The sequence below is a fragment of the Vombatus ursinus genome, unplaced genomic scaffold, assembly GCF_900497805.2.
Source record: "Vombatus ursinus unplaced genomic scaffold, bare-nosed wombat genome assembly UNPS02014832.1, whole genome shotgun sequence".
Taxonomy (NCBI): domain Eukaryota; kingdom Metazoa; phylum Chordata; class Mammalia; order Diprotodontia; family Vombatidae; genus Vombatus; species Vombatus ursinus.
In genome coordinates, this window is record NW_020954610.1 from 56155820 (window position 1) to 56179147 (window position 23328).

The following is a 23328-nucleotide window of genomic DNA, read 5'->3' on the forward strand; positions in this document are numbered from 1 at the left end:
GCATAGCACATAGAAGAAGCTTAATAAATGTTTGTTAGCTGGGCTGACCCTAATCAGCTAGCCACCCTGCGTAACAAAGTTTTTTATGAGAGAGAGAAAATGCAATTTAACAAAGTTAACAATGAACCGTATCTGATAGAATATCTAATATTACAAATCTATGGTCCCTCACCAATATAACAAAAAGACGGAAAGCAATTCTTTTTTTCTTAGAAAGAGATTTTTTTAAAAGTCCATCTTAGAAGTTTCTATGTTATTCATTTCTTTGAAATTTCCTCCTGCCCGCCTCCCACTGCGCTATCTGTGTCTTTAACATAATACATATTTTCCAGTCCTTGATGATCTCTTCCTTATTTGTAGTACTGCAATATTTCAGTTTTGTATGCTAATTTGTATCTTATGAGCCTTTATTGTTCTCTAGTTAATTTTGGTAGAGTCATCTTCTCTTCCCTTTAGACTTAAAAACTCCTCAAGCCTAAGTAACATGGCTCCAACTTTTTTCTAGCCCTCAAAGCATGAGACTGGGCATAAAATATATATGTAATAACTACTTGCTGATGTGACTTTATTCTATCCTAATCAGAGACCACTCCTGCCACCACCACCATCACAAACAGCTTGAGTAAAACTAATGAATATAACCAAAACATCTCATTCACACTTTTTTTTAACCATTTACAGCCAAAAAGAGGAATGAAAAGTGGTAATCCTTAAATCAGAAAGACCACTAATGCTACCAAAGAAATGAATACAATTCCAAACAAAATGATTTTAACCTTTAATTGGATGTTTCCAAGTACAAAAAGCAGTGTACATTTGATCCTCAAATCAGAAAGGCCACAGATGCTACCAGCAAAGAAGTAAAGACACTTCCTAGCCAAAATGTCCTCAACCCCTAATTGGATAAGGTTCCAAGTATAAAAAGCACTTCGTTTTTACATCTAGACAGAAGAAATGAGGAGAATGGAAGCAAATGCTTTGGTTCAAGTGGAATGACAAACTCCTAGGCAGAGAGGATGCAAAGGGTGATGAGGAAAAAAAAAAAAGGTTGACCAATTTTCAGTGGTGAATGGCTTATCTGTGAAAAACACACAGCCCAGTACTTGGAGCACCAAGGTATAATTCTCCAGGAAGTCCATTGTGATCTTCCAGAGGATAATTAACTCTTCCAGGCTATTGAGGGTGAGGAGATAACGCCCTGGTGCCAGAAATAGGCCCCCTCTGGCTAATAAGCCTCTCACTATGGACCTCCCCATTTACCACCCAGGTAAGCAAGCTCAAGGTCACACCCTCTCCAAATCATCCAAGAAGATGAAAGTGCTACACTTACTGTGGCTGTGCCGGAGACAGCCTGCGCACTCGTGTCCGTGGCACTCTGTTCAGAATGCGTCTGCGCTGGAGGGTACATGTTTAACGTGTGCTCTGGGACTGTAGTCTGGCCTGTGTACTCTGGAGCGGGATGAGGATGGGGAGCCGTATATTCTGCAGGGATGCCATTCTGAGGGGGAGCAAACTGGGCGGAGGCATAAGGCTGTGCCATTGTGTCAGGAGCTGCTGTGGCTTCCTGATTACCCTGGAAAGCAAAAGGGAAAAAGCAACATCAGTCAGGAGCCACATAGAAACAACTTCTCCAGAATCCAAAGAGAATTAAGGGCCCAATATCAGCTTCCCCTTAGGGACTGTGTCCTGTTTGATCCTGAAGAGCCCTGATTATAATCCTGACTTGGAACAAATGGATGTGCAGCTTTCTACATGACAATCAATTCTTAATTTCATAGTTAAAGTGCCGCAAAAGATCAAATGAAGTGGGACCCTCGAAGGACTTGACATACATGGGTGTGTATATTGTACAGAACAAACACTTCCACTAAGCATGTGAATCCTCTCAAGGTTTTATATTACTCAGGGCAGCACAATGGAAAACAAAGAAAAGAAAAAGAATACCTTTTAACAGCAACTATATCTGAGAAGGTTCCAGAGTATCTCCTTTATTTTTGTTACTGTCTTATCGGTATTCTCATTTCCAGAGGGAGGCTAAATCTGGAATCTAAATTCCTGATCCTAATTTGGCTAGAGATTTTCCACCATCATGTCCCTGTTTTAAGTATTTCAGCAAAATGTGTGTGTGTGTGTGTGTGTGTGTTTTAAATAGGTCAAAAATTGCCACCTTTCTTTCTTTCTTTTTTTTAAAGTAAGTGTAATTTAATAGTAAAGTCCCACTTTAAATCTTCATCAAGGTATGGATGTGATCCTAAGTCCTCAAAGTCTGCCAAGATCTGGCAGCTCTTCAGAACGGGCTTTGAGCAGACATATGGAGGGAAAGTGTATCTACTGTCTGAGAAACATTTAAGTAACAGGAGAGAAGTCCATTGCTAAAAGGTGGGTCACTGGATAGTGATTTGATTTGATTTTTTAAGCACAGCAATTCAACAGTATTGTCTACCAGGATGTGAAGGGAATGAGATGTGCATCAGTGAAGAGTGACCCCAAACTGATGAAATCCAAGTTTCTCTGGAATTATGAAAGTATTGTAATGTAACCTACTTTCCAAAAGCCCACCTTTTATATGAATTATGAATAGGCAAGGTAACAAAGTGACGAAGTAAATCACACACACACACACACACACACACACACACACACACACACACACCCACACACACACACCATGAATTTAGGATAAGTTTTCCAGTACTCCAGGAATACAGATCACAATCTTTATTTGCCTATACATTATAGGTGCGGGTCTCCTCCATGTCCTCCTCTAAATTCACTACAGGTACCCTGCCTAATGTGATGGGTAGGAAGGCTGCCTCAAGTTCTTTTATTGATGAGGAAGAAAAGAGTGCTTGAGGCAGATGGAGCAAGCAGGATATGAGATAAGATAAGAGATAAGATGCTGGATGTGATCAGCCAGAAAAGTGATTAAAGAAGACTAGGCATGGAAGCCCCCACCATGGACTTATCTGTGTGCTTTCACAAAGCACCCTCGACTATAGAACAGCTCTTCCCCTCCCCTTTCCTGTTCTCTTTGATTATCACCTCCGGACTACCTGGTATCCCAGACATTTTGGAGCTGTGCTTGCTTCTCCCATTCTCTCGTCCCCTTCCCCCATTCCATAAAATTGTATTTAAACCATACCTTTGACCTGGCTAACAGCCTTTGCCTCCTATGGGAATCAGGGACTGCTCAGCTTTCTTATGAGAGCAGGGCCTGTGGCCTGTGCTCTGCCTCCCACGTGGAGGACAGCCGGCCCGCTTGGGTATATCACTCCATTAAATGCCTTTAACTTAGAGACTGTCTGAGTAAATTCTTTCAGGATGCTAGGACCCACATGTCTATTCCTCATCATTTCAGGTAGCATCTCAAAATTCTTAGGGTTCACCTGGACTCGTCAACAATGGCTGCAGAGAAGGTCTAAGTGAATTCTTTCACACTTGAACCAGCTCTCCCAACTCTAACTTCAACAACATGTTGGATAGATACCAATGACTCTCCTTTGTTTTGTAACCCATCAAACATGGGATAAGAATATTCATTTGAAGCAATTTCAAGCTATGTTATGGAAAAATGTCTTTATCCTTTGGCCCAGAAATATCACTACTAGGCACATGCCATAAGAAGAGCAATGATAAAAAGAATCCCAAAGAAACCAAAATATTTTAAACAGTATTGTTTTTTGTTTGAAAAGAAATTAGATGCCCATTGACTGCCTTTAAAAATTGTGGTACATGAATGTCATGCAGGAATCCTTAATCTTTTTTTGTCTCATGGTCCCCTTTGGAGGTCTAGTGAAGTTTATAGACCCTTTCTCAGAATTATTGTTTTAAATGAATAAAATTAAATACATAGGATCACAAAACAAAAAATCATATTGAAATACAATTATAAAAAAATTGTTTGCAGACTCTATGTTATGAAACTCTTAATGGAATGGGATATTACCATCCTGTAAAGAATGATGAATACAAAGAAACATGGGAAGACATATGAAATGATGGAAAGTGAAGTAGGCAAAGCCAAGAAAACCATATTTACAGGGACTAGAACAGTATAAATGAGGGAGGGGAGAATCAGTGAGTGCTGTGAAATTATAATGATCAGGCTTGGCCCCAAAAAAGAGATATGGCATTGCAACTCCCTCCCTTCTTAGCAGAGGTGGACAACTGTGGGTATAGAACACTGACTACAATTTCAAACTCATTTGATGGGTTCATTGATTTTGCTGAACTGCATTTTCTCCCTCTTTTATATAAGGGATGTCTCTCTAAGAGGGGGAGGAATATAATGGAAAATGTAAATGATATCAAAACAAGATAATCAATAAATTTAAAAAAAAAATCCATCTCAGAAAGCATCTTCTCCCAATGACTTTTAGATGATACTATGTCAGTGAACATAATCCAAATGCCTTGGGTCATTCCACTGATGCACTCTTATTTGCATATAAAAAGAAATCTTTACAATTAAACACCAAATAGTTGCATCTCCTATCGTCTACGGTCAATTAGATGTGACTTTAGCATTCACATAATTATAGCAGGGAGAGCAAGCAATGTCAGAAACTCGAACATCTCCTAGGTATCTGTCAGAAGTGTCAACTAGGCTTTTCCACTAGAGGATCTGAAACCTTTCAGCAAAGGGGGAAAAATAGTGATAATCCTAGAATGTAAAGCCTGTGCACTTCTGGTGAGGGTGCAACACTACTTATAACATTGGTAACAACACTAGAAAAAACTAAGCATAGGGTAAGTTAAGAAAGTTATGCAACACATTACAGTTCCACTAGGCTAGGTTCTTTCCTCCCCCATACCAATCTCTATCACCCAGTTTATTGTTTGGAAGTAAAAATACAAATCAATTCCTAGGGATGTTGAGGAGACCAATCTCTTTTGATGGTGGGTGTGGAAAACTCCCAGTACAGGGAGAAGTTGATGGAGTTTAGAGAAAATTCAAGAAAATCAGCTCTTCCCACATTCCCTGTACCTTCTGATTTAGAAACTCACTGCTATTTCCAGCCCAAGTAACATCCTCCTCCTCTCCCATTTGCCTCCACATGACATGGGCCCATCTAAGAATATAACTTCAAGTAAAGAAATCCCATCATAAGTGCTTATTCTTACTGGCAAAACTGAAACCTGGAAAGCTCAGGCCTGTGAGAAAGAACTTTTGAAGGGCAGGTAAGCCGAGGCCCTCATAGAGAGTCTCGCTGGCCTCCTAAGGCTCTATTTTAGATGAGGCCTCTCTCTGATTACATAAAAGGGCATTTAAAAATTATGACAGAGAGAAAGGTGGACAGACCTGGCAATAGGCAAAGGTAGAGAAAAAGAGATTCATTAGGAAAAAGATATCGGCCCTTTTGAGTTTTCTTTTCCTAAATAGTAGTATTATACCCTACCATGTGACCTTTTCCCCACCATAGATGTGTGTGTGTGTGTGTGTGTGTGTGTGTGTGTATGTAGAAAGAGATCAGAAAGGGAGAGAGAGAGATCAAGAGGGAGAGAGAAAGAGGGGGGAGAGAGTGGGGGAGAGAGAGATCAAATTTTAATTTCAAGAAAATCACAACACACTTTTAAGGAGTGTTTGAGATGCCCAATATTATACTTAGTTCAGTTCATGAAGATTTGCTTTCTACTACCAGGCTCCTGAGTATTATAGGCTAATATTCTATAATTGATCAAAGAAACAAGTCAGGACTAGTAGACTGAGGTCAGGGATAGTGGTGGGGGGAACGAGTGAAGTAGGGAGAGGCAAAAGATGAGTCTCTTTCAGTCATCCATAGTCTAATCAGAATATTTTCCCAGAGATAACATTCTCACTCCAGGAAAAAAGGTACTTAGGCACTTATCAGGGCCATATGGAAATCCAATCTAGCCTCCCCCCATCAGTATCCTTGGGATTTTTTGCCATATGGCTATAAGGAAATACTTTGGGGCACTTTAATAAATAACTTTCTAGGTATGAAGTCCAAGGAAAATCTGCTTAATATCAAATTAAACGCAGCTTAGAGTAGTAGAAAGAGGAATAGAATAAAAGACAAAAGACCTGGTTTCAAATTCCATTTCTAACTTTGTGCCTCTATTTTCCTCAGCTACAGATTGGAAAGAATACTGATCTGTGGCTCACCTCCCAGAGATGTGGGGATAGCATTTGAATCTGTCAAGAGTTACATAAATATTATCATATTATAACAAGGTGCTAGGGGAGAAATGACATGTGGTAGAATCAGTCTTGGAGTCAAAAAGACCAGGGATGTAGTTCTGCCTCTGATAAATACTAACCACCTAACAATGGGCAAGTCACTTAATCTCTAGTGACTTTGAGATTATAATTATTCAATTGGCAATTGTTAAATGCTTAGGTACTGGGATACAAAGACAAAATTTTAAATCACAGATGAGTCATCTGTTTGCATTAGCAAGGGAGTTTCCATACCAAGTGTTCCCTCTAATGAGGAAATCATAGATCTGGGAACTTTCCATCTCCTTTCTCCTCATCACTCCCCCCCCCCCCCCCACTCCCACAAAAAAAAAAGTCAGTTTTCATTAATAGAAAGCAAAATGAAACTTAAGAGACTACCAACCTCATTGACCAAGTTAAAAGTGGATACACAGTAGATAAGTTTTGAAACATAAACATCATGACAACCTTCAACTCTATCCTTGGCAATTGGAGTCTACCCAGGTTCGACTACTTGACAACAGTGAGCACAGAGGTGAGATGCAGTGACATTTGGAAGAAGGGAGCACTGAGATGGACAAAGAAGAATACCAGTAAGATATGCTGTCCTGGGGCTAAAGGACAAGAGTTGTTCTTCAGTGATCCCCCAAGCACCATCTCTGGGAAAGTGATTCATGTGGCAGACATGGTATAAGACCAATCGTAGCCACAAAGCCACTGGCAGCTAATGTCCAGGTGCATTTGTTCTTGAGATTTTTATCGTCTACCTGGAGTTCTAAAACAGATGTTGCCGGGACCCCTACTGTTTCTCATTAACACTGACAGCAGTTCCAGGAGACCCTAATTAATATTCGTAACATTCACACTTTGTGCTAATTACAGCTAATATTTAATTAAGAGCGCTGCACTTTGTGTGGAATTTCTTACGAGCAGCTTTAAACTACTTTTGATGCAGCATCTCTATCTATCCTGGGAAACACCTCCAGATCCCTGGTCCAGAAAGTCTGGTTTTGTCCCAGATCAGGTAGTTGAACAGGGTAGAACCCTAAATAATGAGACAGTAAAAGGGCTGAATTTTCATTGCAACCTCCTCATAGGTTGAGGACATATCATTTCCTAGACATGAAAGGAAATATGTTCCCAGTTGAAACTTTATAATCCCTATCTCAGCCTTGCTATGACACTGTCAGGCATCATTATTTGGGGGGCAGTTTTGCTAGACATGGACTTGCGCATCTATACTTATATCTCCTTTTTTTTTCTTCCCCTACCCTTTCACTAAGCTAGGACTTAAAACAATTTAAAAACAAACAAACCAGTAGTTACTTCCCCTCATTCCCTCTTATTGCCCTCTTCCCTAACCAAACACCCAGCGACATACAATGATGCACACATCTCCATGTATCCCCTTTAAGGGATTTCAAAAATCAAACATGTAGTTTGTGAAACTTAGTTTTTCTCTGGGGTACTGCAATATGCAATGACTACTATTAGTATGTATTTTAAAGACACACAAATCACCCATTTGGGGTTATTGTGATTCCCCATTTGCATCCTAGAAGGTAGAATGTATAACAGTATGATTACAGGAAAACTGCTAGTAGATCCTTGCACACTGCTGGAGAAATACACAACATGTCTATTAATGTACTAGACTTGGGTTAACATTTACAGATGTGCCAAAAATACAATCAAGCTGCAACTCCATCATTACATCGTATGCTATTTCCTTCCGTGTTTTTCATCTAATCAAAGGATACTTTAAAAATATATATAAAATACATCTGATGCCTAGTAAAAAGAAAATCTCATCTAAATTTAAAGTTGTTTTTAACTGAGGCATGGAAATGCCAGGAAATTATCTCCATTTTAAAACTAATGCACAGTCTGGCTACTATGTGTGACAATGGTGTGTTTCTTTGTGTGAGCAGATTCATATGGTCAGTGTGGCCCTCCCCTTACATACAGAGAACTCTTTTGGGTAAGTGATTCATTCTGTACCCTAAGTTATCCTCTTTAAGGTGGGCTAAGGGGAAGAGAGTGCTTTATGTCAGACCTGGCACATCCATTTTTCTATGTGGTTTAATAAAGTACTTTTTGGCAAATGAAAGAACAAAGGGTGGCAGACAGTCAGACTTTGCAAAATGTTTTGGCCTGAAATCTAATGAAAACCACATTTCACCTCAAAAATATTCTTTACGTGGCAGTATATAAAATCCAGTTTATTGCTTTCAACTTAAACGCTCGGTTTTTCAAGAGTGAAAAGTGCCTGAATTTCATAACCATCAATACTGACTTAAAATCCTACAAGTTTTCAACTTTAAAAGGCAAAGTTTTTGAAGCCCCTCTAAGATTCCCCCCTCCTTTAGGCTTTAGTCCTTCAAGAGCCCTTTCTCATCCTGAAGAAGCTCTTCCATTCCAAAAACACCCTTTATAATGAAGAAATACATGAAAGTGTGAAGTCTTAATAAGCCAGCTGAGTCCATCCATACAGCAAAAAAAGATAAGTCACTCCTCGGGGCCTTCCCCCTCCCATCCCACCAGTACCACCACACAGGAACATCAGTTTACTCTAGAAAATGACTGTTCTTGGTGATTGCCTACAGTTTTAATCTTGCTGACAGTTTTTTTTTTTTTAAGTTGAGTTTAGTAGTTTGTATGTTCAATTTCTTTAGTCAGAAATACTGCATATTCACAGAAAGCTTCTTGTACTGTAGTTAAATGAGCCAAACTACATCATTTCCTCAGGGCATTTAGACAAAGAGGAAAAATGCAAAATTACCCCATTAACCTGCAGTTGTTTATAAGACCATCTCAGTTAGATCAAGCACAGCAGACAGATAGATAGACAGACAGACAGACACACACACACACACACACACACACACACACACACACACATACAAGCACAATCACACAATCATTGCTACAGCCTGCCTTCCTTCAGAATGAAGCAAGAAGTGAAATGGGTATCACAGGAGGCTTTCATTCAGTCAAGCAGCGTAATAGGAGAAAGGCCCCTGCTTTATTCAAATCACAGTTTCAAGTGAAAGATAAAATGGAAAAAAAAATACCTGCTGCACCATCCTGTTTCCTTTATCCTCCATAAACTTAGCAGCTGTTCTAGTCCCAGGCCATAGAGCATCTGCCCAAGGCAAGCATCAATTATGGATGAGGGTGTGTGTGTGTGTGTGTGTGCTATGTAATGTGTGGATGAATGTGGATGATAGGGGTGTTGAAGGAGGGGGAACTAATGCAAGCCTTGCTGACCTCCCACTCAACATCTGACTGCTCCCAAAACCTAATCCAGATGGGACTGTTTGCTTGCTAGGCCTTGCCCCATCAATCACAGCAGGCCCCTCCTCTGGCTCCTGCTCTGAGTTATAGAGTGCACCACTGAGCAGATGATTATATACAGAAGAAGAAAAAACACAGCTTGACTACATTAATAGCTGTTTAAAAAACATTAGAAATGCTACTATATATGTTGCCTCAAGCTGAAATTTTTCATTACTAAACTAAATATATTGTATGCAAAGTTATAAAATTTACTAGAGGGGTTGGTCCTTTTATTTTATTTTATTTTATTTTTTTATTTGGGAGGCTGGATGGCAAGGGATCAAAGAAGGATAGAAATAAGTATACACCAAAAGGGAGGGGACAACTAGCCAGACTGATACGGTATGCACTTGAGATTAACATCTGATTTATGGTGATGCTTCTTCATTAATGGTAAACTGCAATATTTTTTTTTATTCCTTATGGAGCTTCCATCAATAATGAATGCAGCCTCTTTACTTTAACTTAAATATACTTTGTTCTTTCCCTGTGATTAAAAAAAAGAGAAATGTCAAAACGATTTCCGTTTTTTTATTTGGCCTCATCTTTCTCGTTCACCAAGGGAAAGATTTGAGAGGCACATCTAACCTTCCTTCTAGGGAGCCACTCAGTGGAGTAATGCCTCCCTATTAAAAGAACAGGTCTTGAGACTCTGGAGGGATGGCTGAAGTTTCAAAAATGATTAAACTTGTAATTAAATCACATAACAGAGAAGAAGGCAAAGGCAGAACAAGCAACCCCAAAGAATTCAACTTTCCTGACAATCTGTCATAGGTTGTCAGAAGTTACAAGATTCGGTAGCCCATCAGGGGAATTTTTTTATCCCCAATTCTCCCAGAAAAAAAAAAATCTAGATAAACAGTATTTGCACCATCATTAAACTTCCATTTCCAATCACACCCAGGAGACATCTTTAACTCAGCTATATCAGCAACTAGTCAGGAAGGATAAAAACAGCACTGCCAAGCTCCTCCCAAGGACTTTAACAGCTCCTTACCCCAAATCAGTGTAGTATAAATGGAAGAAAGGGGGAGAGAGAGAGAGAGAGAGAGAGAGAGAGAGAGACAGAGAGAGAGAGAGAGAGAGAGAGAGACAGACAGAGAGAGAGAAAGGAGTTACAAGATGGGGGATATAATCTCTGCTCTGCTTCTAACAAGTTGTGCAACACTGGACAACTTCTAGTCAATCCATCAGTTAATCAACCAACAAGCATTTAATAAAATGCCAGCTATGTGCTAAGCATTGTGTTAGGTGGAAACAAAGCAATCCCTACTGTCAAGGAGCCTGTGATCTAAAAAAGAGATGACAAAATATATGTGTAAATAGGCTCGCTGGATCATAGATTTAGATCTGCAGAGGAATTTCAAGTGGCCATCGAGTTCAAATACTTCCTTCTAATAACAATAGTTGACATTTATAGAGTACTTACTATGTGCCAGGAACTTGCTAAGTGCTTTAAAATTATTATCTCATTTGATCCTCACAAAAACACAAGAAGGTAAACAAATGCTAGTATTATTCCCATTTTATAGATAAGGAAACTGAAGCAAACAGAGGTGAAGTGATTTATTTATCCAAGATCACACAGGTATTAAATGTCTGAGGCCCGATCTAAACTTAGGTCTTCCTGACTCTAGGCCCAGTGCTCTATCCATTGTACCATGTAGCTTTTGGAATCAGGAAGACCTGAGTTTAAATCCACCTTCAGAAACTTACTAGCTACATGACCCTGGGCAAGTCACTTCATCTCTGTTTGCTTTAGTTTCCTCACCTATAAAATGGGGAAAATAGGAACACTTACCTCCCAGGGTTGTTGCGAGGATCAAATGAGATAATTGGAAAGCACTTAAGACAGTGGCTAGAATATATCAAGTACTATATAAATGTTTGTTGTTGTTGATTCCTTTTAGAGGTGAGGCCCAGAGAAGTTAAGTGATTTACCACATAAGGATGTGGTAAGAGGATGGATAAACACAAATAAATCTGAAGTAGTTATGGAAAGGAGAGGACTAGCTGTTGGGGGAATCGGGAAAGGCTTTGTATAAACAGTCTTTTTTGAATGTGAACCACTCTGTGAGCCTTGGTTTCTTCATCTATAAAATGCAGAAATGATAGGTGATCCTTAAGATCCTTCCCATGTCTAATTCCGTAAATATATTCTCATTGCTTAAAGATATAACTAGATCTCTCTTCAATGTTCACTCTGTAGCTCAACTTAGTCCAGCAGAAACAGTGATATTTTTGAGGGAAATGTTGTTGTTCAGTTGTTTTCTGTCACATCTGACTCTTCATGACTCCGTTTGGGGTTTTCTTGGCAAAGAAACTGGAGTGCTATCCATTTCCTTCTCCAGCTCATTTTACAGATGAGGAAACTGAGGCAAACAGGGTCAAGTGACTTGCCCAGGGTCACACGGCTAGTAAGTGTCTGAGGCCAGATTTGAACTCAGGAAGATGAGTCTTCCTGACTCCAGGCCCAGCTCTCTATTTACTGTACCACCTAGCTGTCTTTCCTTGAGAGAAAGAAGCTGGGTTCAAACCTTTGCTTCCCTGCTTACTTCTTCTGTAACACTGGACAATACGTTTAACCTCTGTTGACTTTAGTTCCTCATATATGAAACAAAAGAGTTGGATTAGAAGACCTCTGGAGTCTTTTCCAGCTCTAAATTGAACATCCTACGAGCTGCTTAGACATCCCTTATCCATCAGCCCTCTGGACTTGGTTTAAAAAGAAAAGTCTGGAAATTTTCCCCTAATAAACTTACCAGTGAATGGTAAGTTGTGTGATTTTTCTTTTTATTTTAAAGAAACAATAAAATCCTCAAAACCCTTGTCCCAAAGCATTGAGAACTTTCAAAATGGCAGGGGTCAGGGTAGAGAGTGAAAGAGAGAGAGAATAAATACTTGAACATGAACCTGTTGATAATAAATATTGGTTTTTGCTTGCTTGGATTAAGACACTCACTTTCATAAAACAGTCCCATTTCTGAATGTCACACATTCCTGGAGAAAACATCTCACAGTGGGTTATCATGAGGTAAAATCTTAGCTATGGGTGTGTTGTTGCCTATTTGGACATGAAAAAAAAAACCCAACTGAAGGGCTGGCAAAGAAAGAGCCTTCGGTATTCTCACTCTTCAGATGGGCAGAATTAAATGTGAAAAAAGTGAGATGAAAAGTGGCAAAGAAGCACAGATGGCCTAAAAGTATAATCCTTTCAATCTGCATGTCACGTGATCCTTTCCAAAGTATTTTCAAGTATACAGTTTCATTTGACCATCATCAACATTAAGTTGATGGGGCCATATATTGTCCCCATTTGAAGGGAAGCAGAGGCACATATGTTAAGAGAGCTGACAGAAGTCACATAGCATGTTAGTGGCAAAGTCAGGAGTGAACACAGGTCACCTGACTCCTACTGTTCTTTTCAGCATCCTATGTGCCTCTCCTTCACTATGGGAAAGGACATGTTATTCTTCCTGGTCAACGGCCTATCACTGTGTAACTTGCATCAGTAATTAATAAAATGTTATCCCAGGGGCCATACCACTTCCCAAGATGCACAGTAGGGAAGAATGTAAAAACTATTTGGGAAAATAATGTAGATTTTTTCAGTTATCTCAGAACGAAGGACTTGTATTAATTCCTCTAATTAATACATAATAATCAAATGGTCTGGGCCAATCAATAACCCTCCTGTGTTAGAAGCAAACATTCCATTCTAGTCCCTCTCTGAGAAGCAAATTGACCTGGAAATGAAGTCGCATTTCCCAGGGATAGACCCTGTTATGTCCCTCTTTCTATAAATTTCTAAAAAATGCTCAATATTTGTAAATGTTCACTCAATATATGTTAACCCTTAAAAGAAAATGCACTTCAGTGGAGTGGAAGGTTGAGTGAAACTCCACCATCAGGGCCCAATACAACTAGTTAGTATTGTTGGGATTCAGAGTTCTGAATGAAAAGTAACAACAGAATCTGAATGAAAGTACCAACAGAAAGTAACATGTTGGTGCTCTCTTGACTGAAGGAGTTTTAAGGTGGCTAAAATAATGAGATGATGAGCCACTCCAATAAGCATCCTTACTCCACTATAGAGATTGAGTTATGGCTTAGGGTAGATGGTTGTTGTGGAAAATGGTAGTGATGTTGAGGAAGTGTCTTTTGAGAAAAATCACACTTTTTTCCACTTCCAGTCTTCATTTAACATTGTCGGTCTTTAGTATTATTGCTCCTCAGAGTTGTGCCTTTCAAGGGTTTCTTAATTTAACCTTAAATTGAAAAAAGATATTACCACCTCAAGACAAAAATGCTTTTCTCAAGAACTTAGCCTTAAATCGATGGCAACTTTTCATCATTCGAAGTGGCAAGAGAAATCAGTGACTATCATTAGTTCTACTTTACCCAAAAGTATGTTTTTGCATAAGAACCACCTAGATTCACAAAAGAGTACAGAGAAGAGTTTGAAATATTTTCTCCTCCCTAAAAGCAAATGGGAAATTATGGAAGCATGTGAAGAGTTAATAGCATCACTCCTTTATCATACAGAATCGAGGTGTAGTAAGCCTTAGGAATTTTTCTGACCAGTCTAATGAAGACATTGCCTATTTTCCTTACCTTTCCCCGCTCATTCTAAACTCAGCTCTGACTTTTAAAGTTTTGGCCTCTTTCAGCATTGACCACCTTAGAGCTTGAAAAGATTAGCCAAACCACCGAGTGATTTTTCTGCATGAGTGGAATTTTCACTGGTTATAATATTCTGATTTTATTTTCTAAGAGGTAATGTTGGAAAGTGACATAATCCATTGCTCTTGCAGGATGCCAGCTTTGAATTCTTCAACCTCTTTGTGGCCAAGATGTGAGATGGAGTCTTCCAAAATCCATATCAAACCAATCCAGTATTCCCAGGATGGATTCCTATGGTGAAACTATTTCACTCTCCTGATCAAAAATCTTTAGTAGTTTCTTATAATCACTAAGACAAAATACAAACTCTTAATCTGGCAGCTATAATCTGATCCCAACCTGCATTTCTAACCTAATTTCTCTTAACCAGCACCTAAGAGTTTTATTTATACTAGACATTTGATAAAAGTTTACTGGTGAGGGAATGGATAAATGGATGAATGAAGAAACACAATGTCACACTAACTCAGAAAATCCCAACACAATGGTCATTGGATAGGGCTCCCTTTGGGAAAGAAATCCCTTTATCTCAGTATCAAACTTAGCTGGACCATGTGCAATCAGAGAGCGAGCAGGGTAGTTGAACATGATACAATCAATCGACAAATATTTATTGTTCATCTCTGTGAGGGCATACACATACCAAACATATAAATAAATCAGATCTGGTCCTTCACTAATAGGGACTCTAGGGATGAATAAAATAGTAGTGAGGTCAATGATAATAGGAAGTTCAGTGAAGAGATATACAATGAGCACTATACGTGGCCGTCAGTTGTCTACTCAAATTTGGTATCTTAGTACCTGACTTCTTTCTATATATTGCAGTTGTCATAAAACATTGCTATCTCTTGCTCTCCAAGAGCTCTAAGCTACATTCTTGCCTTACAACATTCACAATTAATCACAGGGTCAGGCTTCAGATACCATATGTCTGAAAAAGTCCTCTTTATGATGTAGTCAAAAAGACTCTTGATTTGACCAGAGTTCTTTGGTCTCATACCTCTTTCAAATGCCATCCATGCCACTTTCTACCTATGTGACCACTCTGAGACTCAGTTTCCTTTTTTGTAAAAGGAAAAGATTGGACTTCTGAGTTCACTTTCAGCTCTAAATCTATTTTCCTGTGAAATATTGTGATTAATTTTCCTTCTTTCTTCACCCTTTGTTGTTTACAAGTCCTGGTTACTGGCAGAACTGGTGCCCTATAACTCCTAGCCTGGAAAGCCCTCTCCCAGACTTCTCCCTTTTATTAAAACCTATTTTTAGGAAAGATTCTGCTATATCTGTCATTTGTACCTTTATGTGAATATGTCACATTTGCAATGCAAGACCAATTTCTAATAGAATGAAAGGTTTCACAGGATCACCAAATCTCAGGATTAGGAAAAAACCTCAGAGATTACCTAGTCCAATTTGTACTTGAGCAAGAATGTCCCTTAAAACATTCCCAATAAGTGGTCTCTCAGCCTTTGATTGAAGACTTCCTTCATACATACATACTATGTACTAGGCACTGATGATACAAATACAGAGGGGGAAATAGTCCCTGCCCTTATCAAGGTAAACAAGGATATTTTAAAAGCAAGAGCTCTTCCTCAGACCTCCTGAAATCACATTAAAGCAGTGGCCATATATTCTGTGTAGTCTCTCTTTGGTCCCTTCTCTTTTCCAAAATGTTACTGCAACAAAACCATTATTGCACTAACTGCCATTCCCTTAACTCTCTTGATCAAAGCTTCTCAACTTCCCATCTCATTCAGCCAGCTGATGTTCTGTTTCCACCTGTCTTGATCAAATTGTATAATATATGTAAAGTGCTTTGCAAAATTTAAAGAACTATATAAATGTCAACTATTAACTATTATTATTGCTTTCCCTTAATGTTCCCGCCCTGTCCTTTCATTCTACTAATGAGGATTTGCTCTTTTTCTTCGTCATCATTTTTTCCTCCAAATTCCTTGCCCACTTTCATACTTTCACATATACGTGGACCTGGAGCAGCTTCTGATTTGTCATATGTCACCTGTCCTTCCAACTATGATATAACACTCTCTGTGTTCTCACCTAATTCAGGAAATTTCTCTAAAATAGGCAAATTGGATTAAGACTGTCATTTCCCCCCTGGTTTCTCTCTACATACCTATTTCTTTTTCCTATGGGCTTTGCTTCAAATCTATTAAATGAAAGAGCAGGAATAAAAAACAAACTAAATATCATTCTAAAAAGTGGTCATCGTTGATTTGTCTGAAACCTATGAATCTATCTTATCTATAGATGTCATAAAATCACATGCTGCAATAGAAAACTTACAGCTTTGCTACCTGGTGAAAAGTTCAATAGAATGTAAGCTCCTTGAGGTTAGAGACTTATTTGGCTTGGTCTGTAGTACTGAGGATGGTGCCTTAGATATATTTGGGCTCTTCATAAATGTTTGTTGAATTAAACAGTGTCTGGCACTTAACACAGTTCAATAAAAACTACTCGACTGATTGAGTGTATGAATCATACGATTAGCTCACTGAGGGCAGGATTTTTCTCCACGTACTATTTTCTATCTGCTCAGCATCCTGTGGGTGCTCAATGATAATATCTCTATCAAAAATGTGGACACAAATGCAGAAAGACATTCAAACAAATGAAAAATTGCACAACAAACTCAAAGAATGTGATAAAATCTAGGTTAATATGAAAATGTACAGAAATCAGTAAAAAGGAATTTAAATATTTTCTCTTGGAATACTAGGACCTATTTGATTTCTAAAATGCTTTATTTCTATAATGCTCAAAGCTTTATACATCTCCTTTCATGAGGCTTCATTTTCTAAAGAAAATAATGACCAGGGGCTAGCTTCAATAATCCCCAAAGGGTGGCATCAGTGTGGCATCCATATTCACAATGAAATTAGGATGAATCACACAGCTGTTAATGCTATTTAATTTAGTCAAATACATAAAAAGAAAAATGATGAATGCAGCCCCCTGAGTGTTCTGAGTGGCTTTAGTTATAGCCAATGCTATAGATGGGTTTGTAGGCAATATTTTTGGTAGAAATATATTAAATCAAATGTTTCTTTAAAAATAACCTATATTTAGCATAGGATCTTTTTAGAGGGAGCAGTGAAAGGGTCATTTTCCATGAAATAAGAATTGGGCAACCCAGAGAAGTTTTCATTTCACTCTGAACCATGTCCCTTAAAGAAATACACTAAAAATCTTGCCAATTGATTTTTATCTGCCATTAGGCCTAGAAAGTTACAAACCTTATGTCACACTTCTGGAAAAAGAATTGTGCAACATCCCCATATGAATGATTTAGCAGAAGATGGAATATCATAGCTATGGAAAAAGTGAGAGTTCTAGCTAAGAATAAATGCCAGGAATATAAGGCCACATCTATGTCATTCAACTCTCTATGGATAGATTCAGCCATTTTCCTTGTGTGCCAAACCCAAAGTCCTGATGAATTTTCAACACAGCAGGAAATCCAATAAATTAGCACCTTGGTGCACACACCTCACCAGTCATCCACTTCTCTCTTCTTTTTGCTAACCTTCACTCAGGACTTATTTCTCAACTGGCACTGATCCTTTGGTCATTAGGGCATGAGACATCTCTAAGATCATGGCACAGCAAATACTACTTGAATCAGCCTCTCATTAACTGTTGGCTGCAAATATTTTTAGCAGCTGGTTTTATTCTGTTAGGTTATATTCTGTGATTATTTCATACATGTAAATCTGGTTCTCCAATAAGATCTTAAATTCTCTAAAGGAAATTAAATGCTGTCTATGCTTTTGTATTTCCCACAATGCTAAGCAAATAATATGTTCTCCATATTTGTTAAACTGATTTTAACCCCCTTTTAAAAAGGACTTTACTGTGGTTACTTTAACAGAGACTTGTAATTTAATATGCTGCCATTTTTCCATTGTGCCTTACATTTTAGCCCAAAATACTTCCTAGAAAAGCAATGTCTTAAAAATGGAAGTCTGAAAGTATGGGGCAACAGAAGGATAACATAGACTGGCCATGGAACAGAGTATTAATATGCTAAGATGGACAATAAAGAAGACTGTTTCCAATGCCAGGAAGAAATCACTCATTTCCAGTTTGGTTAAATATAAGAAAAGGACATAAGAAAGGGGTGGATGCTGTTAGAATGACACACTCAACCAATGAAAGAAGTTAGACATGATAAAACATTATCAGACTTCAGAGTGAGTTCATAGAAGAACTGGCTACCAAAGTAGCAAAGGTGAAACTTGGAAGGAAGTAACCATCCCACCTTAAAATTTGTGGTAGATACAGAGGAGACTACTGGACATAGTCCAACACAGCCTGTGCTTTATTTTTAAGGATCTTATTTTAAAAGTTCAGAGAAAAGGTATGTGGGTTACCATGGCTTAAGCTTTTGCAGAAGTTGGTTCAGAAGGTGTGCATGCGCTCAACAGTGAAATTCTAATGATACAAACACATATGATTCTGTTAAGGAAGAAAATGAGGAAGCTTTTAAATGAGTTTGCACGATAGCTGCACTGGGAATTCTTTGGCCAACCCCAATTTGAAAAAGGTAGAAACAAGGCGGAAGCTTCCATACAAGATGGAAGCAAGGAGAGGGGTTAATATGAAGGTATGGTACAATTCTGTAAGAATGCCAAAAAGAGTGGTGCAGTGGAAATGCCCTTAGGCAAGTCAATGATGTCAGATCTATAAAATAAAGGAGTTGGACTAGATGACCTCTGAGGTTACTTGAAACTCTAACTCTAGATCTAAATCTATGAACAATAACACTCAATATGTATGAAGCTGGAGGGGAATTTTAAGGGACTTTTTAAAAACCTGTGTCAGGGCCAAGACAAAGATCAAAGAAAGGAAATGGGGCAATGATAACAGGTGACAGATTTAAATACTCAAATGGGTCTGTAATTTCATAGATTTTAATGTATTCTCTGCGGATGCAGAACATATCCCATTTGTGATGCCTATCCTGTGCAATTCTTCTCCGTGTTTTCTCATAATTCTGCCAAAAGGTCTCTATCCAACATGTTCTGGGCTTTTCATGCTTTCTCCTGACCTCTCAATTATGCCATTGGGTCACTCAGGCTTTCTACCTGTCATCTCTCATCCTCATCATGTGATCAGCCTATCTTTTTCTATCAAAGGTTTCCCTGATGACCTCTCTTTTTCAGGTTCTCCAAAGTTCCTCCTGTGTTATGCATTGCAATGTGCTCCTACCCACTATGCACAATTCCATAGCCCTCAGTGTGATATTAATTTTCAGTTTTTCAGAGAATATGATATACAATGTCTCATAGAGATCTAAAAGGAATAATGGTATTAAAATAATGGACCTTTGTTTCTGGGAGAAGTTTCCGTCACAAAAGGAGCTTTGCAATTTCCTGAATGCAGGCTAGCCGGTTCTCTTTTTAGATTCTGAGACTCTCCATTTGTACTGTCTCTCCCACAGATAAACACACTGATTGATAAGCTCCATAAATTGTCTAATCATCACATGTAATAATCTGGGCCACAGATATTTATTCACTTGCTGTTTACTGTGTGACTGGTCAAGTCAAATTCTTTGGGAGTGGTAATGCATTTCTTCTAGGAGGTTCTGCAGTGTTTTGAGGCTTATTGAAATCAGAATGATGTATTCCACAAATATGAACACTTGGAGGACCTCATTATCCACAGGGAATCTTTCTTCAACTTGGACTCTCCTTCATCACAGCAGCAAATAATTATGGTGACCACACATATTCTTGCTTCATACCTTGTATGAGGATTATGATCAGTGGTTCATTGAACAAGGTTATCTCTTGAATGATTTAGACTTATGGATGGGGGGATGGTAGAATTCCTCAGCTATTATTTTTGCTTTGTTTTACTTTTGAAGAAAATAATCTTTAGATTGTAAATTTCTATGGAAATTTGGTTAACAGGAAAATAAAACCTAAGACAAATAAAAAGAAGGTAAGAGAGCACTTAGCTGCCTACAATGAGCTTAAGCTATCAGATCTGAATGGACTTATCTCCCAGAGTACTTAAAGAACTTGAAGATATAATTGTTTAGAAATAATTGGTAACATTTGAACAATTATGAGAATCAAAAAAAAATGCCTCAGAACTAGAGAAAGAAAAATGTTGTCCTGATTTTCAAAAAAGGGAGAAAAGGTAGAATCTTCAAATTATAAGCTGGAAAATTTGACTTCAATTCCTGTCAATATTCTGAAATACCTTATTAAAGGTATACAAGTTATCCCTTCAGGTCAGGGGTGCCACACCTCCACAATATGGAAATCCGTGTAAAATTTTTTTGGCCCTCTCTTCATACCAAGAGAAGAAGTCTGAATTTTTTCTTTTTTCTTTTATGGGGTGTTTACAATACCTAATTGTAAAATTTGGGTTGATAATACTATATATATATATATATATATACACACACACACATATATATATACACATATATATATGTATATTATACATTTCTCAGTTTTCAAGTTTTTTCTGTGTAGTTTACTAGCCTTCATGGGTTGTCTGCAGCTTCCACAAAACTCCCCAAATTTTCTGCTTACTTTCTTATGCCGACCCACGATACTGTGATAGGGTAAGTCACAATGTGGAAGGGATAACTGTACAACCTGTATATGTCAGAGGTGGAATTTGAATTCAGGTCTTACTAGCCCCTAAGGCTAGATTTCTATCGATCATACCACACTAACTCTCATTTAAAAAGAAAAGGAGTGATAAAGTATCACAGAACCATCTGCTATCAGTAAAGTAAAATATAGCCCTGTGTGTTTCAGGTATATTCTGGATGCAATCGTCTCTGAAAGGCTGACCGGAGAACAGAACTTGCCGTTTGTAACATCATTTCTGTGGGAAATGTTATTCTGCATTCCATATGACTGATTTACACATGAACATTTACAACACAATCTGTTTATTGGTCTAGAACTGCTTTTTGACATATACAAAAGTTGGTTTGTCAAATACTTATGTCATTTAAGCAAGGGGCAGGGGGGAGGAAGCATATGTTAGGAATAAGACCTGGGTACCTATCCTGCCTCTGATATTTATCACCTTGTTAACCTTGGGTAAGTCATTAAATTCTCTGGGTCTCAGTTTCATTATTGGAAAAAAGGACTAGATGGCTTCTGAATTCCCTCGTAGGGAAGTACCACAGAAGACAGGATGGTACAAGGGAAAGAACATTGGCTTTGGAGTAAGAATACCTGGGTTTCAATCCCACTTCTGATGTTTACTCCATATATGACTTTAGACAAGTCATTTAATCTCCCTGGACCCTGGTTTCCTCATCTGTAAAATGAGGAGGTTCAACTAGATAGGGTCTGAGGTACCTTCCAGTTCTATGATCCAATGGGCCTTTATATAATTTTTTATATGTGTGTGTATATATAAACACACATACATACATACATACATACATACATATATATATATATATATATATATATATATATATATATATATATATATTTGTCACTGATTTGGATAAAGGCACAGATGACATGCTTAACAAATTTTTGCCCAAAAAAATATGAAGCTGAGAGGGATAAGTGATATGTCATATAACAAAACTGGCACATGTAACGATTTCAGTAGGGTAAAATAATGAACTCAATGTAATAAAATAATAGTAACGAATGTCCAGTTTCACACTTAGGTTCAAAAAATGTAAAAGTACAGAATGAAGAAGACAACTGTTTATGTAGGAAAAAAAATCTGGGCATTTTAGTAGACTATAAACTCAGTTATTACTATGATACAGCAGTCCCCAAAGATAATGTCTCTAAGGCTACATTCATAGAAGCATAATGTTCAGAACAAGGGAGGTGATAATCCCACAGTACATTAACCATATGTATCTGACCTGGAGTATCACATTCAGTTCAGAACCACATTAGGAAATTCTGTGACAAGTGTAAACACATTTACAGAAGGATGATCAGGACAGTGGGAGACCTCAAAATTATACTTTGCAAAGATTAATGAATTAGAAGAAGTGGAGATATTTAGCCCCAAAAGAAAAGGCTTATGGGGAGGGGGATATAAAAGTGGTCTTCAAGGATTTTAAATCCCAGAGGGGTTAGACTTGGTTCACTTGGTCCTAGAGGTAGAATAGGAACAATGTATAGAAATTTCGAGAACTGATTTCAGATTGGTACAAGGAAAAATTTCTAAATGATTAAATTATAATAACTCCTAATAATAGTTCAAAATTACATAGTGCTTCAAAATTCACAAAGCTCATCCTTCAAAACGACTTGTGAAATGGGAAGTATAGGCATCATCATTATTATTCCTATTTTATGTATTAGGAAAATGAGGTCAGAAGTTAAGTGACTGGTCCATGGATACAAGGCTAGTAAATGGTGAAAATTAAACTCCAGTCTGTCCTTTGGCTTCAAATTCAGTACTCTTCCTATTATTTCAACCTATTCAAAAGTGAAATGTTCTATCTCATGAAGGGGTAAGTTCTTCATTAATGGCAGTCACCAATAGATTTTGATGAACCTTCTGTCTCATATTATTGGGGAGGGTCCTACTCAAGTATAGCTTAGAGTCAGGTGATGCCTGAAATCCCCTCCAATTTTTAGAGTTTTGTAGATTCTCAGAATGAGACCAACCAAGGGATAAATGAAAAGTGAAATAAATAAACTTCATTCAACTAATATTTTTGGACATATATATATGGCATTGTGTGGGATATGAAGAACTAAAAAAACTCTCATGGAGTTCACAGTAGAGTCAAATAGGTTAAATAAAATACAAACCACAATGTGAAAATGAAATATGAAAGGCACAAAATGTTTTCAAACTCCTGAAGAAAGATTTATTTTGCCTTGGTGAGGATGGGAGGTGTGTTAGAGAAGGCTTCAGAGAAGGAATGGTATTAGAGCTGCCACTGAAAAAATGAGTGAGAACTAGACAAGAGAAGCTAGTTGGGGCAGAAATAAGAGGAGGACAAAGAAGGCCTTTTCAGGAAGAAGAAATATAATGAGTGAAGGTATGGAGGAAGGAAACCTTAGGAACTGTCCAGGGAATAGCAAGAGTTCCAGTTTGGTTGCTATATAGTATGTCTGAAGGAAAAATATGGG

General features: G+C 38.0%; 1 protein-coding gene across 4 annotated transcripts in view; it reads right to left on the minus strand.

The window, feature by feature from the left end:
* Positions 1-23328, minus strand: part of RBFOX1 (RNA binding fox-1 homolog 1) — a 411528-nt gene that overhangs the window by 174780 nt on the left and 213420 nt on the right. For all 4 annotated transcript variants that reach the window (XM_027839403.1, XM_027839401.1, XM_027839400.1 and 1 more), the window contains exon 2: positions 1331-1573. In XM_027839403.1, the coding sequence (XP_027695204.1) occupies positions 1331-1573 (243 nt within the window). The remainder of the gene's footprint in view (positions 1-1330; positions 1574-23328) is intronic.